At 40.9% G+C, this 15,056-nt stretch overlaps 1 protein-coding gene across 1 annotated transcript in view; it reads left to right on the top strand.

Annotated features, from left to right (window-relative positions):
• Positions 1-15,056, top strand: part of LOC142567667 (dipeptidyl peptidase 1-like) — a 130,692-nt gene that overhangs the window by 46,169 nt on the left and 69,467 nt on the right. Inside the window, exon 3 of the mRNA XM_075677847.1 lies at positions 9,208-9,366. Within this exon, the coding sequence (XP_075533962.1) occupies positions 9,208-9,366 (159 nt within the window). The remainder of the gene's footprint in view (positions 1-9,207; positions 9,367-15,056) is intronic.

Here is a 15,056-nt window from a genome sequence, read left to right as displayed (position 1 = left end):
CTCATTTAGCATTATTTGAGACTTACCTTACTAATAGAAAACAATCAATATGCATAGAGCACGATAAGTCAAGTTTTGTTCCTTTACTAAATGGCATGCCACAAGGGAGCGTACTAGGTCCTAGGCTTTTTAACCTCTACATTAACGACATTACTAATAATGATACAACTGCAAAATTTATCGTGTATGCCGATGACACTAATCTTCTTATTTCTGGTCCCAATTCACAAGAATTAATGGAAAAATGCAACTATGTCCTTACTAAGCTATCTGAATGGTCAGTCGCTAATTGCCTAAATATAAACCCTACGAAAACTAAAGTAATCTTATTTCGCGCAAAGAATGAAGTTATTACCAATAATGAAATTTTAGTTTGTGCTGGTAAAGAACTGCAAATTGTGGATGAACACAAAATATTAGGCGTCACTTTTTCTTCGCACCTTGCTTGGTATAAACATATTGAAAATATCTACACAAAAATTTTTGCTACCACAGGCCTTCTGTATCGACGTCGGCGCGTCTTCTTCCAACCAAAGCAAAACTGAACATTTATTATGCCTTATTTTCTTCCCATTTAAGTTACTGTAGATTAGTGTGGGCGACTACAGCAAAGACCAATATTATGAAGATACTCTCTTTGCAAAAGAAAATGATTCGGCACATTGACAACATGGGTTGTCTGAAGACAACACGGCCAGGGTTCCTAAAACATAAAATTATACAAATGAAATATTTCTACACTTTTCGCCTTTTAAATTCGTTTTATTTCTCAATTACTGCCTTCAAAAATTTCCTAGTATCTAGTGCATCTTTGGCACCAAAATTCAACTCTTCCAATACAAGAAATAGTGATACCTGGTATGTTCTGTAGTTTCGTAATAAATATAGCCTAAAGTCATTAAAACATAATCTACCACATATTTTAAATAAATATCTAGGTACACATACTTCATCCAAGGAACTGCGAATGCACTTTGTAAACATGTGATCAGTCATTTTTTATCGTTCTTCAGAGACAACCGTGTTACTGATTTTGTAACCCATACACATGTATTTCTATCTTCTGGTGTATCGAATATGTTTTTTTTTAGTCTGTATTATCTAGCCTCTGTATCAGAGCGAATTGTCTTAGATTTGCTAGTAACCCTTATACACATACTTCCATTTTTCTCATGTATCAAATATGTTTTTTCTCTTAGTCTCTATATTATTTTGGGTCTTGTTATTGTGCATTTATGTAATTAATTTATTCTTAGTGTCTAACAATGTTACGATTTTGATGCAACCACCATGTATGCCTTGCAACGGACCATCAGCCTAGTCAAGCTGTTTTTCCAACAGCTTTTAGCTTTTGCTATCCACCAGAACACTTGCAATTCTGGAAATAAAAATAAATTGAATTGAATTGAAGACCTTAACAAAGAGAGTGTAAGAGTGGGGCTGAAGATTATCATGCAGAAGCTAAAGATAATGATAAATATCCGGGCAAAGGAACAAGAGTTCAGGATCTCCAGTCGGCCTCTAGAGTTAGTGAAGGAGTACGTTTACCTAGGTTAATTTATCACAGGGAACCCTAATCATGAGAAGGAAATTGACAGATTAATAAAAATAGGTTGGATTGCATACGGCCGACATTGGCAGCTCCTGATTGGAAGCTTGTCATCATTGATAAGGAAGGTGTACAATCAGTGCATTTTACCAGTGCGGACATATCGGGCAGAGACTTGGAAACTGACAAAGAAGTTGGAGAACAAATTAAGGAGCGCGCAAAGAGCGATGGAAGGAAGATTTTTAGGCATAACATTAAGAGACAGAAAGAGAGCGGTTTGGATCAGGGAGAAAACAGGTATAGACGATATTCTAATTGACATCAAGAGAAAAAAATGGAGCTGGGTAGGTTATGTAATGCGCCGGTTAGATAACCATTAGACCATTAGGGTTACAGAATGGGTGACAAGAGAAGAAAAACGCAATCGAGGACGACAGAAGACTAGCTGGAGCGATGAAATTAGTAAATTAACGGGCACTAGTTGGAATCGGTTGGCGCAGGACAGGCGTAATTGGAGATCGCAGGGAGAGACCTTCGTCCTGCAGTGGACATAAAACTGGCTGATGATGATGATTATGATGTTGATTATGATTTCCTTAACTATCCGACGCCACAAAACAAGAAACTTCTCCGGCTAATGAAAATAAAGGGTGAGGAGTATCTTTACAAAAACGGCAAGTTTTTTGTGCACAAAATGCCTGGTGATCAAGCACTGAGCATGGACAGGGAAAATGACCTCGATAAGATTCGCTGAATGGCTTCTTTTCTTTAATCTTTTGCATTATTTCAACTGCTAGTATTACTGCTATGGCTATCTGCCATGAAGCCATATATCATGATGCTGAATCTTTCGAATCTCTTGTGCAGTGCCCCTCTTTCAAGAACTGAGCATGTGTTGGTGGGTTAGTTGGTTAAGCATGATTACAAAGACGGCGCGGAATAAAACAACACACGAAGAACACACACGTGCTGTCTCGTGTCCCTTCTTCGTGTGTTGTTTTATTCGGCGCCGTCTTTGTAATCTTTCAAGAAGCAGGACAGAATGTCGGTTTTCCATTTAAACATACGCAATCTGAAAAATAAACAACCTGATGTACTGCTTGATTCATTAGATCATACCCTTCATTTTTTGGCCTTCACTGAGACCTGGTACTCATGTGCGTTCGATGTATTTTTCGAAGGACACAAACATGAAGGTGTTTATAGGCTGAATCGTAGGGGTGGTGGAGTGTCACTATATATGAAAGAATATATCTTGTATGAGGTGGTTCGCGAATTTCATTGCGTTTGCTCACATTATGAATCTATTGCCGTTAAATGTGTAACATCTCTGATCGCCTCAGTTTATCGCCCCCCATCAAGGCATGCTCAATAATTTTTTCGATTTATAACTGCGGCTTTTGAATATGCGTCCTTAGGGAACTTTATCATTGTCCTTGTTGGTGATTTTGATATTGCCCTGCTATTACTTAGCCCACATAGTAGTCAAGTTTTAGCTGTCATTGAGTCATTCTCGTGCACAAACTTAATAGGATTACCCACCAAAATAATAACTCTAAGTGAAACTCTACTAGACCTATGTATAACTAACCATGATAGAAATGACGTCAATGTTGGTGTGCTAACAACTGATCTGAGCGATCATTTATCAGTATTTTGTTTTTCCCTGCCGCAAAGAAAGATAAAAATTATATTAACGATGCTCCTGTTGCATATCGCTCTTTCAATAGCAATGCCTTGTCGACATTTCATGCTAGTATTGAAAGTATTGACTGGAGTGATGTGTACAGTGAGCAAAACCCTAACGTATCGCATGATTTGTTCCTACAGCATGTAACGAACTGCTATGAAGCTGCCTTCCCACTGGAATACTATAAAATGCACAGCAAGTCCAGGAAACCATGAATTAACAGAGATCTTTACAACAGAATTAGAGAATGAGATAAACTATACCATAACTTCATTAGACTGAGAGGCACATCTCTATTACATGAATACAAAAAAGTTCGCAACAAAATAAACTCGGATTTGAAGAGAGCTGGTATTCAATATTATCAGGCGAGATTTGCTGGAGTCTGCTGTAATCCCAGGAAAGCTTGGAACTCGGCACGTCTGCTTATAGGGAAAACAAAGGCTATAACAAATTGAATAACCATTTCCTAACTTCAAGGCCAGCAGGTCACACTAATAATACAACAAATGACTGTGAACAACGCATTTCTTCTTCCTGCGCGGAATCTATTTTCTTGACTCCATGCGGTGAATTAGAAATAGTTACATACCTGAAATCTTTAAATAAGAATACTGCCGCTGGATGACATTAAGGCTGATCCAATTAAGCATGTTGCTGAATTGCTATGTGGCCCACTTCAGCACATCTGCAATCAAGCTTTCGCCACGAGTAGCTTTCCTGAAGGCATGAAGATAGCCAGAGTAGCAGTCATCCGCAAATGTGGCTCTCGTGATGACTTGAATAACTATCGGCCTGTATCTGTGCTGCCTTTATTTTCGAAGGTGTTAGAATATACACTAAACTCACGATTAATGAAGTTTCTTGGCGACCACCAAATGCTTTCCAAGCAACGATTTGGCTTCCGTGAAAACAAATCAATCGAAACGGCGCTTTGGGATAATAAAGAAAAATTAGTTAATAATATTGATAATAAGCAATACATTCTTGGATTATTTCTTGACTTTAAAGAGGCGTTTGGTTGTATTAAGCATCCCATTTTGTTTCGCAAACTTTCACACTACGGTGTTAGACGCTTGGTATTAAATCTGATACGCAGTTATCTATCCGACAGGGTGCAATTTACTAGTCTAAATGGTTACCGTTCTCCACTACAGCCGATAAAATATGGCGTACAGCAAGACTCTATCCTTGGGCCATTATTCTTCCTTTACGTAAATTGTATTGTGAACATACCGCGAACTCCTGACATAATTCTCTATGCAGACGACACAAGTATTTTTTTACAGGTAAACACTTATTCGAACTTCAAAAGCCAGCTAATAGACGGTTAACTAATCCATCAAACTGGTTCCATTCTAATCAACTCCCAACTAAATCTAGAAAAACTAAGTATATTATTTTCAAAAGCCGTTATAAGCCTGATGACTATAGTAGATGTATCAGATTTAAAAAATTGCGCTATTGAACGGGTTTCTGCTTATAAATTTCTAGGTATCGTCTTTGAAGAGAACTTGAGCTGGACACCACATGCAAGCAAGATACATGCCAATATGCGCAGGTCAATTTCTATATTCTATAATACCAGAACATTGGTGCCAAAATAGTTAAAACTATAGTTATACTATGCCCTTCTTTATTCACATATACACTACTGTCTACTAATCTGAGGTACAACTACTAAGACAAATTTAGATAGCTTAATAATCCTGCAAAAAAGAGTTGTGCGCTACATAGAGAACCTTAAACGAGGTGACCACACTGCACCATACTTTTCCAAGCTAAACATAATCACAATAGATCATCTATTACAACTAAGGCTTACTATGTATACACATAGGGAAATTCTTCATGACCCAAATACCCTGTCCACATCTTCGTCATCCGACAACTCACAATATCACCTTAGGCATAACCGACTTAGAACACCTACGTTAAGAACCGAATTTGGTACTAAGACACCCGCCGACCTAGTACCTCATTTCCTAAATAATAATCGAGAAATCGCTCTTATAATTCAGGATTGCAGGTCTGTTTACAGTCTAAAGAAAAAGGTTAGGAATTATCTTTTGCTAAGCTCATAATGGTACTCAACTGTCTTACGGTCTCGATAACTTTTCTTTTTAGTCTATTCTTCTCTTAATTTTTTCTCCTATCGGCTATATAATGTTTTGTAACACTGATCAGTATTATTTGCTTGTTTAAATATTACCTTGTTCTCTCGCATTACTGATGACATATTTTTATAAAATGTAACAATCTTATCCTTTATATAATTGATTGCTCGCCGCATACATTTTGTTCATTTTCTTGTTTTCACATTGTTGCACTGTATATTCATGACGATCCAACCCCTGAGCAATGTCGGAGTAGGGGGGCCTTTACCAGGCAGTTGCATCTGCCTTTAGCCCGTACATCCCAGACAATATTTGTGATAATGACCACTCCTCTCTGTAATGCGCCCCGGGCCTTGAGAGTATGATAATAAATAAATAAAATGCATTGTCTGAATAAAGCATTCAAACATTGAATCCTACTCTGGGCAGAAAGCAGTGTATAAACACGTTAAACGTATCCCAAAGCGTCACTTAACATATTCATAGACATGAAGACATTTTCAAGACCTCAAATTAACGTGAAGGAATTTTTCATGTCGATGCAGTGACGCGCTCGTACTTTATTTTCGCCTTTGTTGTCGGCCGTTTCTGGAATGATTTCGCCTAGTGCGTTTAGATTTTATTCGCTATGGAGGCCTCACGTGCCAAGCTCGCCCAGCAAGTATACCTTATCGATTTGTCGGGATGACCACGGGTTCACGCACAAACACGCCGACCCAAGATAGAGAGAGCTGACTGTCACCCGAAGCGCACATTTCTCATCCGACAGCGCTATCACTAACGCCGTTATCGCACTCGAGCAAGTGCTTCCCTGTGCAGGCGCAAGTTCGCCACTAGCGTATGTCTTCGAATTCCTTTGTTGTCTGCCCACATGATCGGATATCACTCCCCTGTCGCAATATCTGCCTTCAGGGCGAGGATTCACAAAATCTCTGCTGAGGTCGGGATACGCCATGTGCGCACTTCTTTCGAGAAGAAAGTTCACGTGACGCAGCGACCGAGACAACGGGCCAGATAAAACGAGGCCTATTATCGCAATACTTCTAGCAAACGATGTGGCCCAGAACAAGCGTTATCAGCTTAGGTATTTAGACGTCCTCAGAGCACTGCACGTGTTACATTCTCCCAGCTGACGGCTGTCAGTCCTGCTGAGCACTCGTAATATTCTATCGAACCTGAGCCCTTTCGGAGATCTCCAGGTTTTCAAAATGTCCACGTACGCGAATTAATTTACGTCCACCTCTTCCTTTCTTCTTTCTTACGCGTCGCTTGAGTATTGCGGTCCCAGTACCTGCGAATGTCCCGTTTAAGCCTACGGAGCCGTCGTAAGAGACAGGCGATCTCAATCGCTGTGCGCGCAAGTTGGCACATTCTCGATGAAACCGACCAGCGCAAGCCGCAAGGGGCAGAAAAGAAGAGCCAGTGCCCGCTGCGCCTTCCTTCTCTTTTTGCTGCAGCGTTTCACTAATCAATTGTGCTTACCTGAAAAACTGAGATAGTTTATCCTTGACTCTTTTCAATTTACCTTAGATGAGGAAGACCGACAGTATATTCGTCGTTCAAGAACATTGCGACATAAATCCGGTCGGATCTGGTGTAAGCCAAGTGTCGTTACTTCGATTGCTGCTGTTAAGTGTTTCTGCACGCAAAACTCTTGAAGCATGTTTGTCCTCGCCTGCTACGCTCGAAAAAAATATGTCGTGCCCGACGCGAAGCAACATTACCGCTCACACGAATTGAAATATTCGTAAATCAAATGTAGACATGTCAAGTCAAGTTTATTGCAAAGTCATGTTCGAGTTACATGGTAATATTACTACAGCAGAAGGTCCCAGAGTATCGAAAATAACTGCTATGGGGACCTCCTATGATTACATAAACAGGGTTATTATACAAGAACAGCAAAGAAGTACGCGCGTATGAGCAGTAAGAATAATAATTAGGCAAGTTGATTATCTACAACAGGATATCTGATACAAAAGGCAATGGTAACGCTAATTTTTTAGAGAACACTAAAAGTAATCGAAAGCGTGTGAAGAAGCAGAATAACAACGAATATTAACAAAGAATAGTGATCCCGACATGGGTGACCAAACTCGTTGCATTACCAATAATAACATTTACTTATACAAAAACAAAATGTATACAGCAAATTGACATACATATTGATAGTTAATTAAAACATTAGGTTTGTGGTTAATTCCTGAATGAAATATTTGTTGGTGCACGCGGAGAATGTATGACCGCTTTGTGATGATTTTATTTCGAAAGGCAATTAATTCCATATTGCTATACCAGAGAAGAGAGCTGTGAACTTGTCGTAATTTGTCCTTACGGCAGGTAAAAGGTTATTGTGCCGGCTGAAGCGCGTGCTGTTGTTGCTAGTAATGTGTTCAGGATCAATACATTCAATTAATATGTCCTGTGTGATGAGCCTATATGCAATTATGGATGGTTTCTGACGGACTAGTTGTCGTAACGAGAGAATATTAAGTTTGGGAAACAGTGACCTGCAGGACGAATTAAATGGACTGACAGTCATTAGTCTCATAGGTTGGTTCTGAAGTCGCTGCATACGTTAAATATGCTTAGAATACGTATTGTCCCATGGCGATACACAATACGAAAGATGGCTATGAATATAAGCAAAATACAAAGATCGTACGATGTGACGTGGAAAACAAGTTCTTGTCCTGACGTTAATGTGGATGCCAAATGCAACGTTTCTCAACAGTGATTGGGCATGCGCATAAAATTTTATTTCAGTATCTAAGATGACAACGAGGAACCGCGCTTCGTTCGAAATCTGTATGACGTATTCACCTATGTGAACACATCGATTTAACTTCGTTGGGAATCGAACACCATAACTGTTGTTTTAGACGAAGGCCTCTCCCTGCGACCTCCAATTACCCCTTTCCTGCGCCAACCGATTCCAACTAGCACCCCAAAATTTCCTTATTTCATCGCTCCACCTAGTCTTCTGTCGTCCTAGATTTCGTTTCCGTTCTCTTGGTACCCATTCTTTAACCCTAATGGTCCAACGGTTATCTAACCGGCGCATTACATGACCTGCCCAGCTCCATTTTTTTCTCTTAGTGTCAATTATAATACTGGCTATCCCTGTTTCCTCTCTGATCCAAAACACTCTCTTTCTGTCTCTTCACGTTATGCCTAGCCATCTTCGTTTCATCGCTTCTTGCGCGGTCCTTAACGTGTTCTCAAGCTTCGTTGTCAGCCTCCAAGTCTCTACCCCCGATGTCAGCACCAGTAAAATACACTGATTGTACACCTTCCTTTTCAATCATGATGATAAGCTTCCAGTCAGGAGCTGGCAATGTCTACCGTATGCGATCCAAACCATTTTTCTTTGTCTGTGAATTTCCTTCTGATGATCACGGTTCCCTGTGACTAATTGACCTAGGTAAACGTGCTCCTTCACAGACTCTAGAGGCCGACTGGCGACCCTGAACTCTTGTTCCTTTGCCAGACTATTTATCATTATCTTTGTCTTGTGCATATTAACCTTCAACCCCACTCTTACACGCTCTCTTATCAATGGGCCTGTATTTGCAGCATACATTCTTTAAGCGTAGTCTTTACCATTGTAAGTACCTTATAATGCTTGACTTTTTTCTGTGCTTTGACGTGTTTTTGCAGTTATTACTTTCACGTGACATTGAGCTCCTTCCCGCCCCTTATGTGATGCCTTGGAGTCCTTGCGATGAAAATAACTGAAGTTAACCGACGTAAACTTGAAATAGATATCTGAATTTTTAAAAGTCGAGAAATCCATGCGCGATGAAGTGCCTCTGCTCAACTCGGGAAACGTCGTTCAATCCCTCTCGCAGGTACTTCGCCTTCTCCAACTATAGTAAGAGCGAGAGCTTCTGCAGCAGCACCAAGGCGGGATGGGCGCACGACATTCTCGGTCACAACTGGGCCTGCTTCGAAGGACATCGGGACGACAGCGCCCAACAAGGAAAGCCACGGCAGCCAGAGGCACTCTGGTAAGAATTCGAGCCGGTGCACACTGCGCGGCACAGAAAGGGACAGCGATCGGGTGACACGGCTGTGATTCGCGCCTTCACCGATTGTTTACTAGTTGAACGTACACAGTTGTCGCGCCTCCTTCTTCGAACTTGCTTTTAACTAATGATTTGATTTTAAAAGAATGCTTGGCGCCTTTGGGTGGCAGGGGTTGCCCTTTGTCGTATCGCAAAAATGACTGAAGTAGCAAAAGTGTTCCAAGAAACCATCAATACAGTCAATGAACACGAGTCCAGGAAGACACAGAAGATGCACACGTGCATGAATCATAACAGTATATTGATGTCTGCTAAGAAACCTTATGAAACCACCGGCACTTTCCTCTGCAACTTCAGTGTTGGCAGTGGACTCGGCATTTTCTCTTTCAGGGTGAATGGTCGTCAATCTAATAATAATAAATGTGCGTCATGTGCTCGCATTGCATTTCATGTCTTCAGCACTGGAAAGGGAGGTGGTTCACACCTTCGTCTGCGCGGATGCAAGAGAAGTGCGCGTATAATTTTATTTATTCATTCAGTGAAAGGAGATAGGAGCTCTTAGCAACAAATGTATTGCCGCATAGTAGAGATGCTCAAGAAAGCAGTAAAACTGGGAATGACGAAAATAGTGTTCTATTGGGCGAACTAGTGCCCTCGAAAGCAGGCTACACTCAAAGAACGGCGATTGCGCCGAACGCGGTCGGCGATCGTCGAAAATCTGATCTGCCGGTCAAGCATGTCGGCCTTCATACATGGGTCATCGAAGGTTCCACAGTAATCGCTGGTGTAGGCGTGTCTTCCAGAAAATTCTACACATTTTGCGTCGCACATGCAATCAGATTACGCAAGCTTCGGTGACAACGGAACCATCGATAACATTGGAGTAACTTCCGATGCTTGCGGGCGCGTCCCACGCTGAGCGATAACATTTGTTAGACGGTGAAAAGCGGTCACCCGAAAAAGATGAACTAGCACTCGTGTCTATGCGCCCCTCTCAAAAAGCATAGTCCCGATGCTACAAACAGGAGAGCGAAAAACAAAAGGTACCTTATTAAGCAAATGTAACGAAACAACAACAAAGAAAGCCAAAACAGAGTCCAAACAACGAAAGTCCAATGTCCAGCTATGCAAAGTCCCAAAGTTTGTTAGCGCTGGTAAAACGGCTTAAGTCGCGCAACATGGCCTATTTCCGGGCACCGCTGCGCGAATGCGTCGGATGCTTGTAGGGTCAGAAATGGCGTCGTAATAGTTTCTCGCCGATTCCTCGTCGGCGTATCGGGGTCCAAACCCAAACGCGGTCGCCTGCTCGTATTCCACGTGTCGTCGTAGAAGGTTGCAGTGTCGGCTGTCGGTCCTCTGCTGATCCTTCATGCGCAAGCGGACGAGCTGTCCAGCCTGGTCCAGCTTCTTCGGCGCGCTGGAGATAGGCGGCGACGTCGAAATTTTTTTCGTCGGTGACGGGCGACAGCATGGCGTCGAGAGTCGTCGTCAGGGTCCTGCTGTAAACCAGCTTTAACGGCGTGATCTGTTTTTTTTTCTTTATTTATGGTACCCTCAAGGCCCGAAGGCATTACAGAGGGGAGTGGGAAAACGGGAAGTATAACAATTAAGTACGGAAAATAAACAATGCAATATATGTAATACAATACTATGTACAATACTATGTACAATACAATACTATGTAATATCTTGCCCAATATTTTTAGGTACGACAGACAATGTAAACAAAGTAGCATCTTGATAATTCCATTTAGTACAATGTTAACCAGTGTCGTCCTTAGTCGCTTGTAAGTACGGCAAGTAAATGAAATAACATGTTAATAATGCCTAATTATACAATGTTAGCTAATTCCTTACGAAACAGTTTGTTGTCGACAATAGATACAATTCCACAGGGAAGGTGGTTCCACTGCCGTGATGATCTGGGAAAAAAAGATTGACTGAAAGTGTTATTGTTGCCTGTTTGAAACCCGACCTTATGGCGATGTTCGATGCGGCTCGATAGGTAATGAGGCTGAGAAAGTTACTGTGAAGGGAGGAATGATAATAAAATTTGTGAAACAGTGTCAAACGTGCTGTTGTTCTACGAGATGCAAGTGATGGAAGAGATAGATTGACCTTCATTGATGTTGCGCTAGCGGTACGGTTATAATTTGAAAATACGAATCGGACTGAGTTATTTTGGACAAGCTCGAGTGAAGAAATAAGGTTTTCATGGTATGGGTCCCACACAGCTGCAGCGTATTCTAATTTAGGACGCACTAATGACTGGTAAAGCAGTAATTTTAAGGATGGTGGGGCTTTGGAAAACTTGTGACGTAAGTAACCGAGCATGCTATTAGCTTTACTTATTATGTACTCACTGTGAATTTTCCAGCTTAGTTTTGCTGTTATATGTACAACTAAGTATTTGTATGAGTTAACGGGTTCTAGAGGAATTTTATTTAGATAGTAAGTAGGAAGAGTACTGGTGTTCCTCTGCACGCGCATAACTTTACATTTATTAATATTAAGTTCCATAAGCCAAGTGCTACACCAATCAATCACATAGTCCAAGTCAGACTGAAGAGCATTAGTGTCGTCGTTAGTAATTATTTCACGATATATCACGCAATCCTCAGCAAACAAGTGAATTTGAGATGTCAGTGAAGAAGGTAGCTCATTAATATAAATCAGGAAAAGTAGGGGCCCTAGTACTGATCCCTGAGGCACACCAGAGCGAACCTCAGTCAATGATGAATCATAATTATTTGCAGTAACAAATTGATGACGGTTAGTAAGAAAACACTCAATCTATTTCAGTAGGTTACTGTCAAGGTTTAAAAGACTCAGCTTGAATAGCAGCAGTTTGTGGCAAACCTTGTCGAATGCTTTGCTAAAGTCTAAACATACACAGTCGGCACAGGAGACGCGGTCTAAAATACAGTGTAATCTATGAGTGAAAGATATTAGTTGGGTTTCAAATGAGAATGTTTTGCGAAAACAATGTTGAGCAGACGTGAAAAATGACTTCGGGTCAAGAAAGTTAACGAGATTAGTAAATATAACATGTTCAAGAAGTTTGCAACAGGTGCTTGTAAGCGAAATCGGGCGGTAATTCAGGGGTGAGCGTTTGTTACCAGACTTATGCAACGGAACCACCTTCCCTGTATTCCAGTGTGCAGGCAGGGTACAAGTGTTTATTGATTGCCGGAAAATATTAGCAAGTATTACAGAACAGTATGTGTTAGTGTTTTTCAAAAATTTACTATTAATGGTATCCTAACCGGGAGCTGAGTTTAAAGGCAAATCATCAATCAGCCTAGCAATACCTGCAAAGTCAAGAGCTATGGGTTGCATAATGAGATAGTTGTAGTGTTCCGATTGTAGTAGATCAATGTTCGATGAAGTGGAAAAATTATTTGCAAATGATTCACTGAGAATGTTTGCGCAAGCTTCACTTGGAATAACTTCACCTGACTCATCTTTCAAGGTGATCGAGCTATCAGAAGACAGGTTAATGACTTGCCAAAACTTTCGAATATCTGTCGTAAGCATGTCAGGTAATGTATGGGATAAGTAATTGTCTTTAGCATTTTTAGTGCAGTTAAGTACAGATGATTCGCAACGTTATAGGTTTTACAAGTTGTTTTACTTGCAGATGATTTAGCTAAGCGATAGAGACGTTTTTTTCTGTTAGATAAGCGCTTTAGTACTTTAGATAAGCGCTTTAGAGTTGTACCAAAGGGATTGAGGATTAGAAGTTATGACGCGATTAGGAATGAACTTTTCAGTTAATAGGCGTACTTGGTCTACAAATATATCCCAATTTGACTGGACCGTACGGTTCTCAAAATCAACAAAAAATGTTTGAATAAATGATGATAGTTCATTGTTAATGGCTTCAAAGTTGGCTTTCTTGTAATCGCGTATTACTTTCTTCACTTTTATCCTTTTGGGATAGCAGACTTTTAAACCGAATGTCAGTAAGGTATGGTCGCTAATACCAGGTAGGTATGTTATAGAGGAAGCAAGTTCTGGTTGATTAGTTAGGATTAAATCAAGCGTGTTAGTGGTTCTGATTGATGATCTGGTAGGCTGAGTCACAAGTTGGGAAAATGAAAACAGGGAACACAGTTCACAGAGATTTTTAGCCTGAATGGAAAAAGGCTTTATGGTGGGTGGATGCGTATTCCATATTAAATTTGGAAAATTAAAATCGCCGAGTAAGAATAACGATGTTGTAGCAAAACGGGAAAAAATTAGATTAATAGCATCGTGTAGCTGTTCAGTGAAAGTGGTAGATGACGAGGGTGAGCGGTAGCAAACGCCGAGGATTATCTTTGTGTGACCGAGAGTTAGGCAAGCCCACGTTGTTTCAAGTTCAGTGTTATTATCTATATGAAATGATGGAATATCTTTAGAAATTGCAAGAAGAACGCCTCCTAGCTGCTCGACTTGCAGATCGGTCACAGCGGTAGACAGCGAAATTGCCGGCGCCACAGAAAGTATCATAATCGCGCACATGTGCAGGAAGCCGAGTTTCTGTCAAGGCAATAATTTTTGCATCGCACGTGTCGATTGCCGAAGATAAAGAATGAATTTATTCACAAGACTTCTTATATTTGTAAAAAGAATAGGCAAGTAAGGTAAAGCTTTTTGTGATGTTAGGCCACTACCCCTTACGCTTCCCTATTGTAACGCACGTAGTGGAACCGAATGATTCTATAATGTGCCAGATGCACTCTGCGCTCTTTCACGGACGCTATCGGTAGACGCGTCGTAAATATAACATTTATTGTTCAGAAACAATTTATTGTAGCGGAGTTTAAAGTTGGGGGAACCGGGGTGACTGGTACCGAACTCGATTAACTTTTTGCGAGCAATGCGGGTGGAAACCGAGAAGTCTTCGCTAATTGTAAGGTTATTTTGTTTGAATTGATCGCGCAGCGCAAGCACTTTCTCCTGGGTTTTCGAATGTGAAAACTTTGTAACTACGGGACGACACTTGTTAGGATCGAAAGGGCCGAGGCGATGTGCGCGATGGAGGGCGTCATCTGGAAATGTATCGCAGAATGATTTAATCGTTGATATTAACTTGGTCTCGGTTTCTTGCCGTGATTCTTTTGTGTGAGTGATACCGCGAAATATTAGGTTATCACGGCGCGATCTGTCTTCAAAGTCAACGAGGCGTAAGTCAAGCGATTCCAAGCGACAGGTCGTACTGTTTTCCTTGTCATTTACTTCTGAGATTTCTTTGGTTACGTGGTCGACGTTTTTAAATTTTTCTTCGAGTAAATCTAAGCAATTTTGGAGACCAGTAATTTTTGTTTCAATGTTTTTCTGGCCATTTTTGATTGACTTTACGTCGGCAGCCAGTTCGGATTGTGTTTTGGAATTTTGAAGCGATCGAGTGTGAAGATCCTTAAGCAGTTTGAATAAAACGTTCATTTGTTCTGAAGGATCAGAAGGAAGCGTTTCAATATCAAGCAGAGATTCGGAACGTGTGTTAGGTCCAGGGTTAGTCTCGACATCCCCCGAACGTAATAACAGTAGGATAACAGAAAAACAGTCGTACACTGTGTCAAATAACACCTGTGGACACGGGAACAGTACCAGGTAGCGGTTATCCAATTTTTTAGCATGAAGAGAGGCAATTATACGCACCTGCATAGTGAAAACAAGGCGATTAG

This window comes from Dermacentor variabilis, unplaced genomic scaffold (genome assembly GCF_050947875.1).
Source record: "Dermacentor variabilis isolate Ectoservices unplaced genomic scaffold, ASM5094787v1 scaffold_14, whole genome shotgun sequence".
Classification (NCBI taxonomy): Eukaryota; Metazoa; Arthropoda; class Arachnida; order Ixodida; family Ixodidae; genus Dermacentor; species Dermacentor variabilis.
The sequence above is the reverse complement of the archived record's forward strand: the minus strand, read 5'-3'. Positions and strand labels throughout refer to the sequence as shown.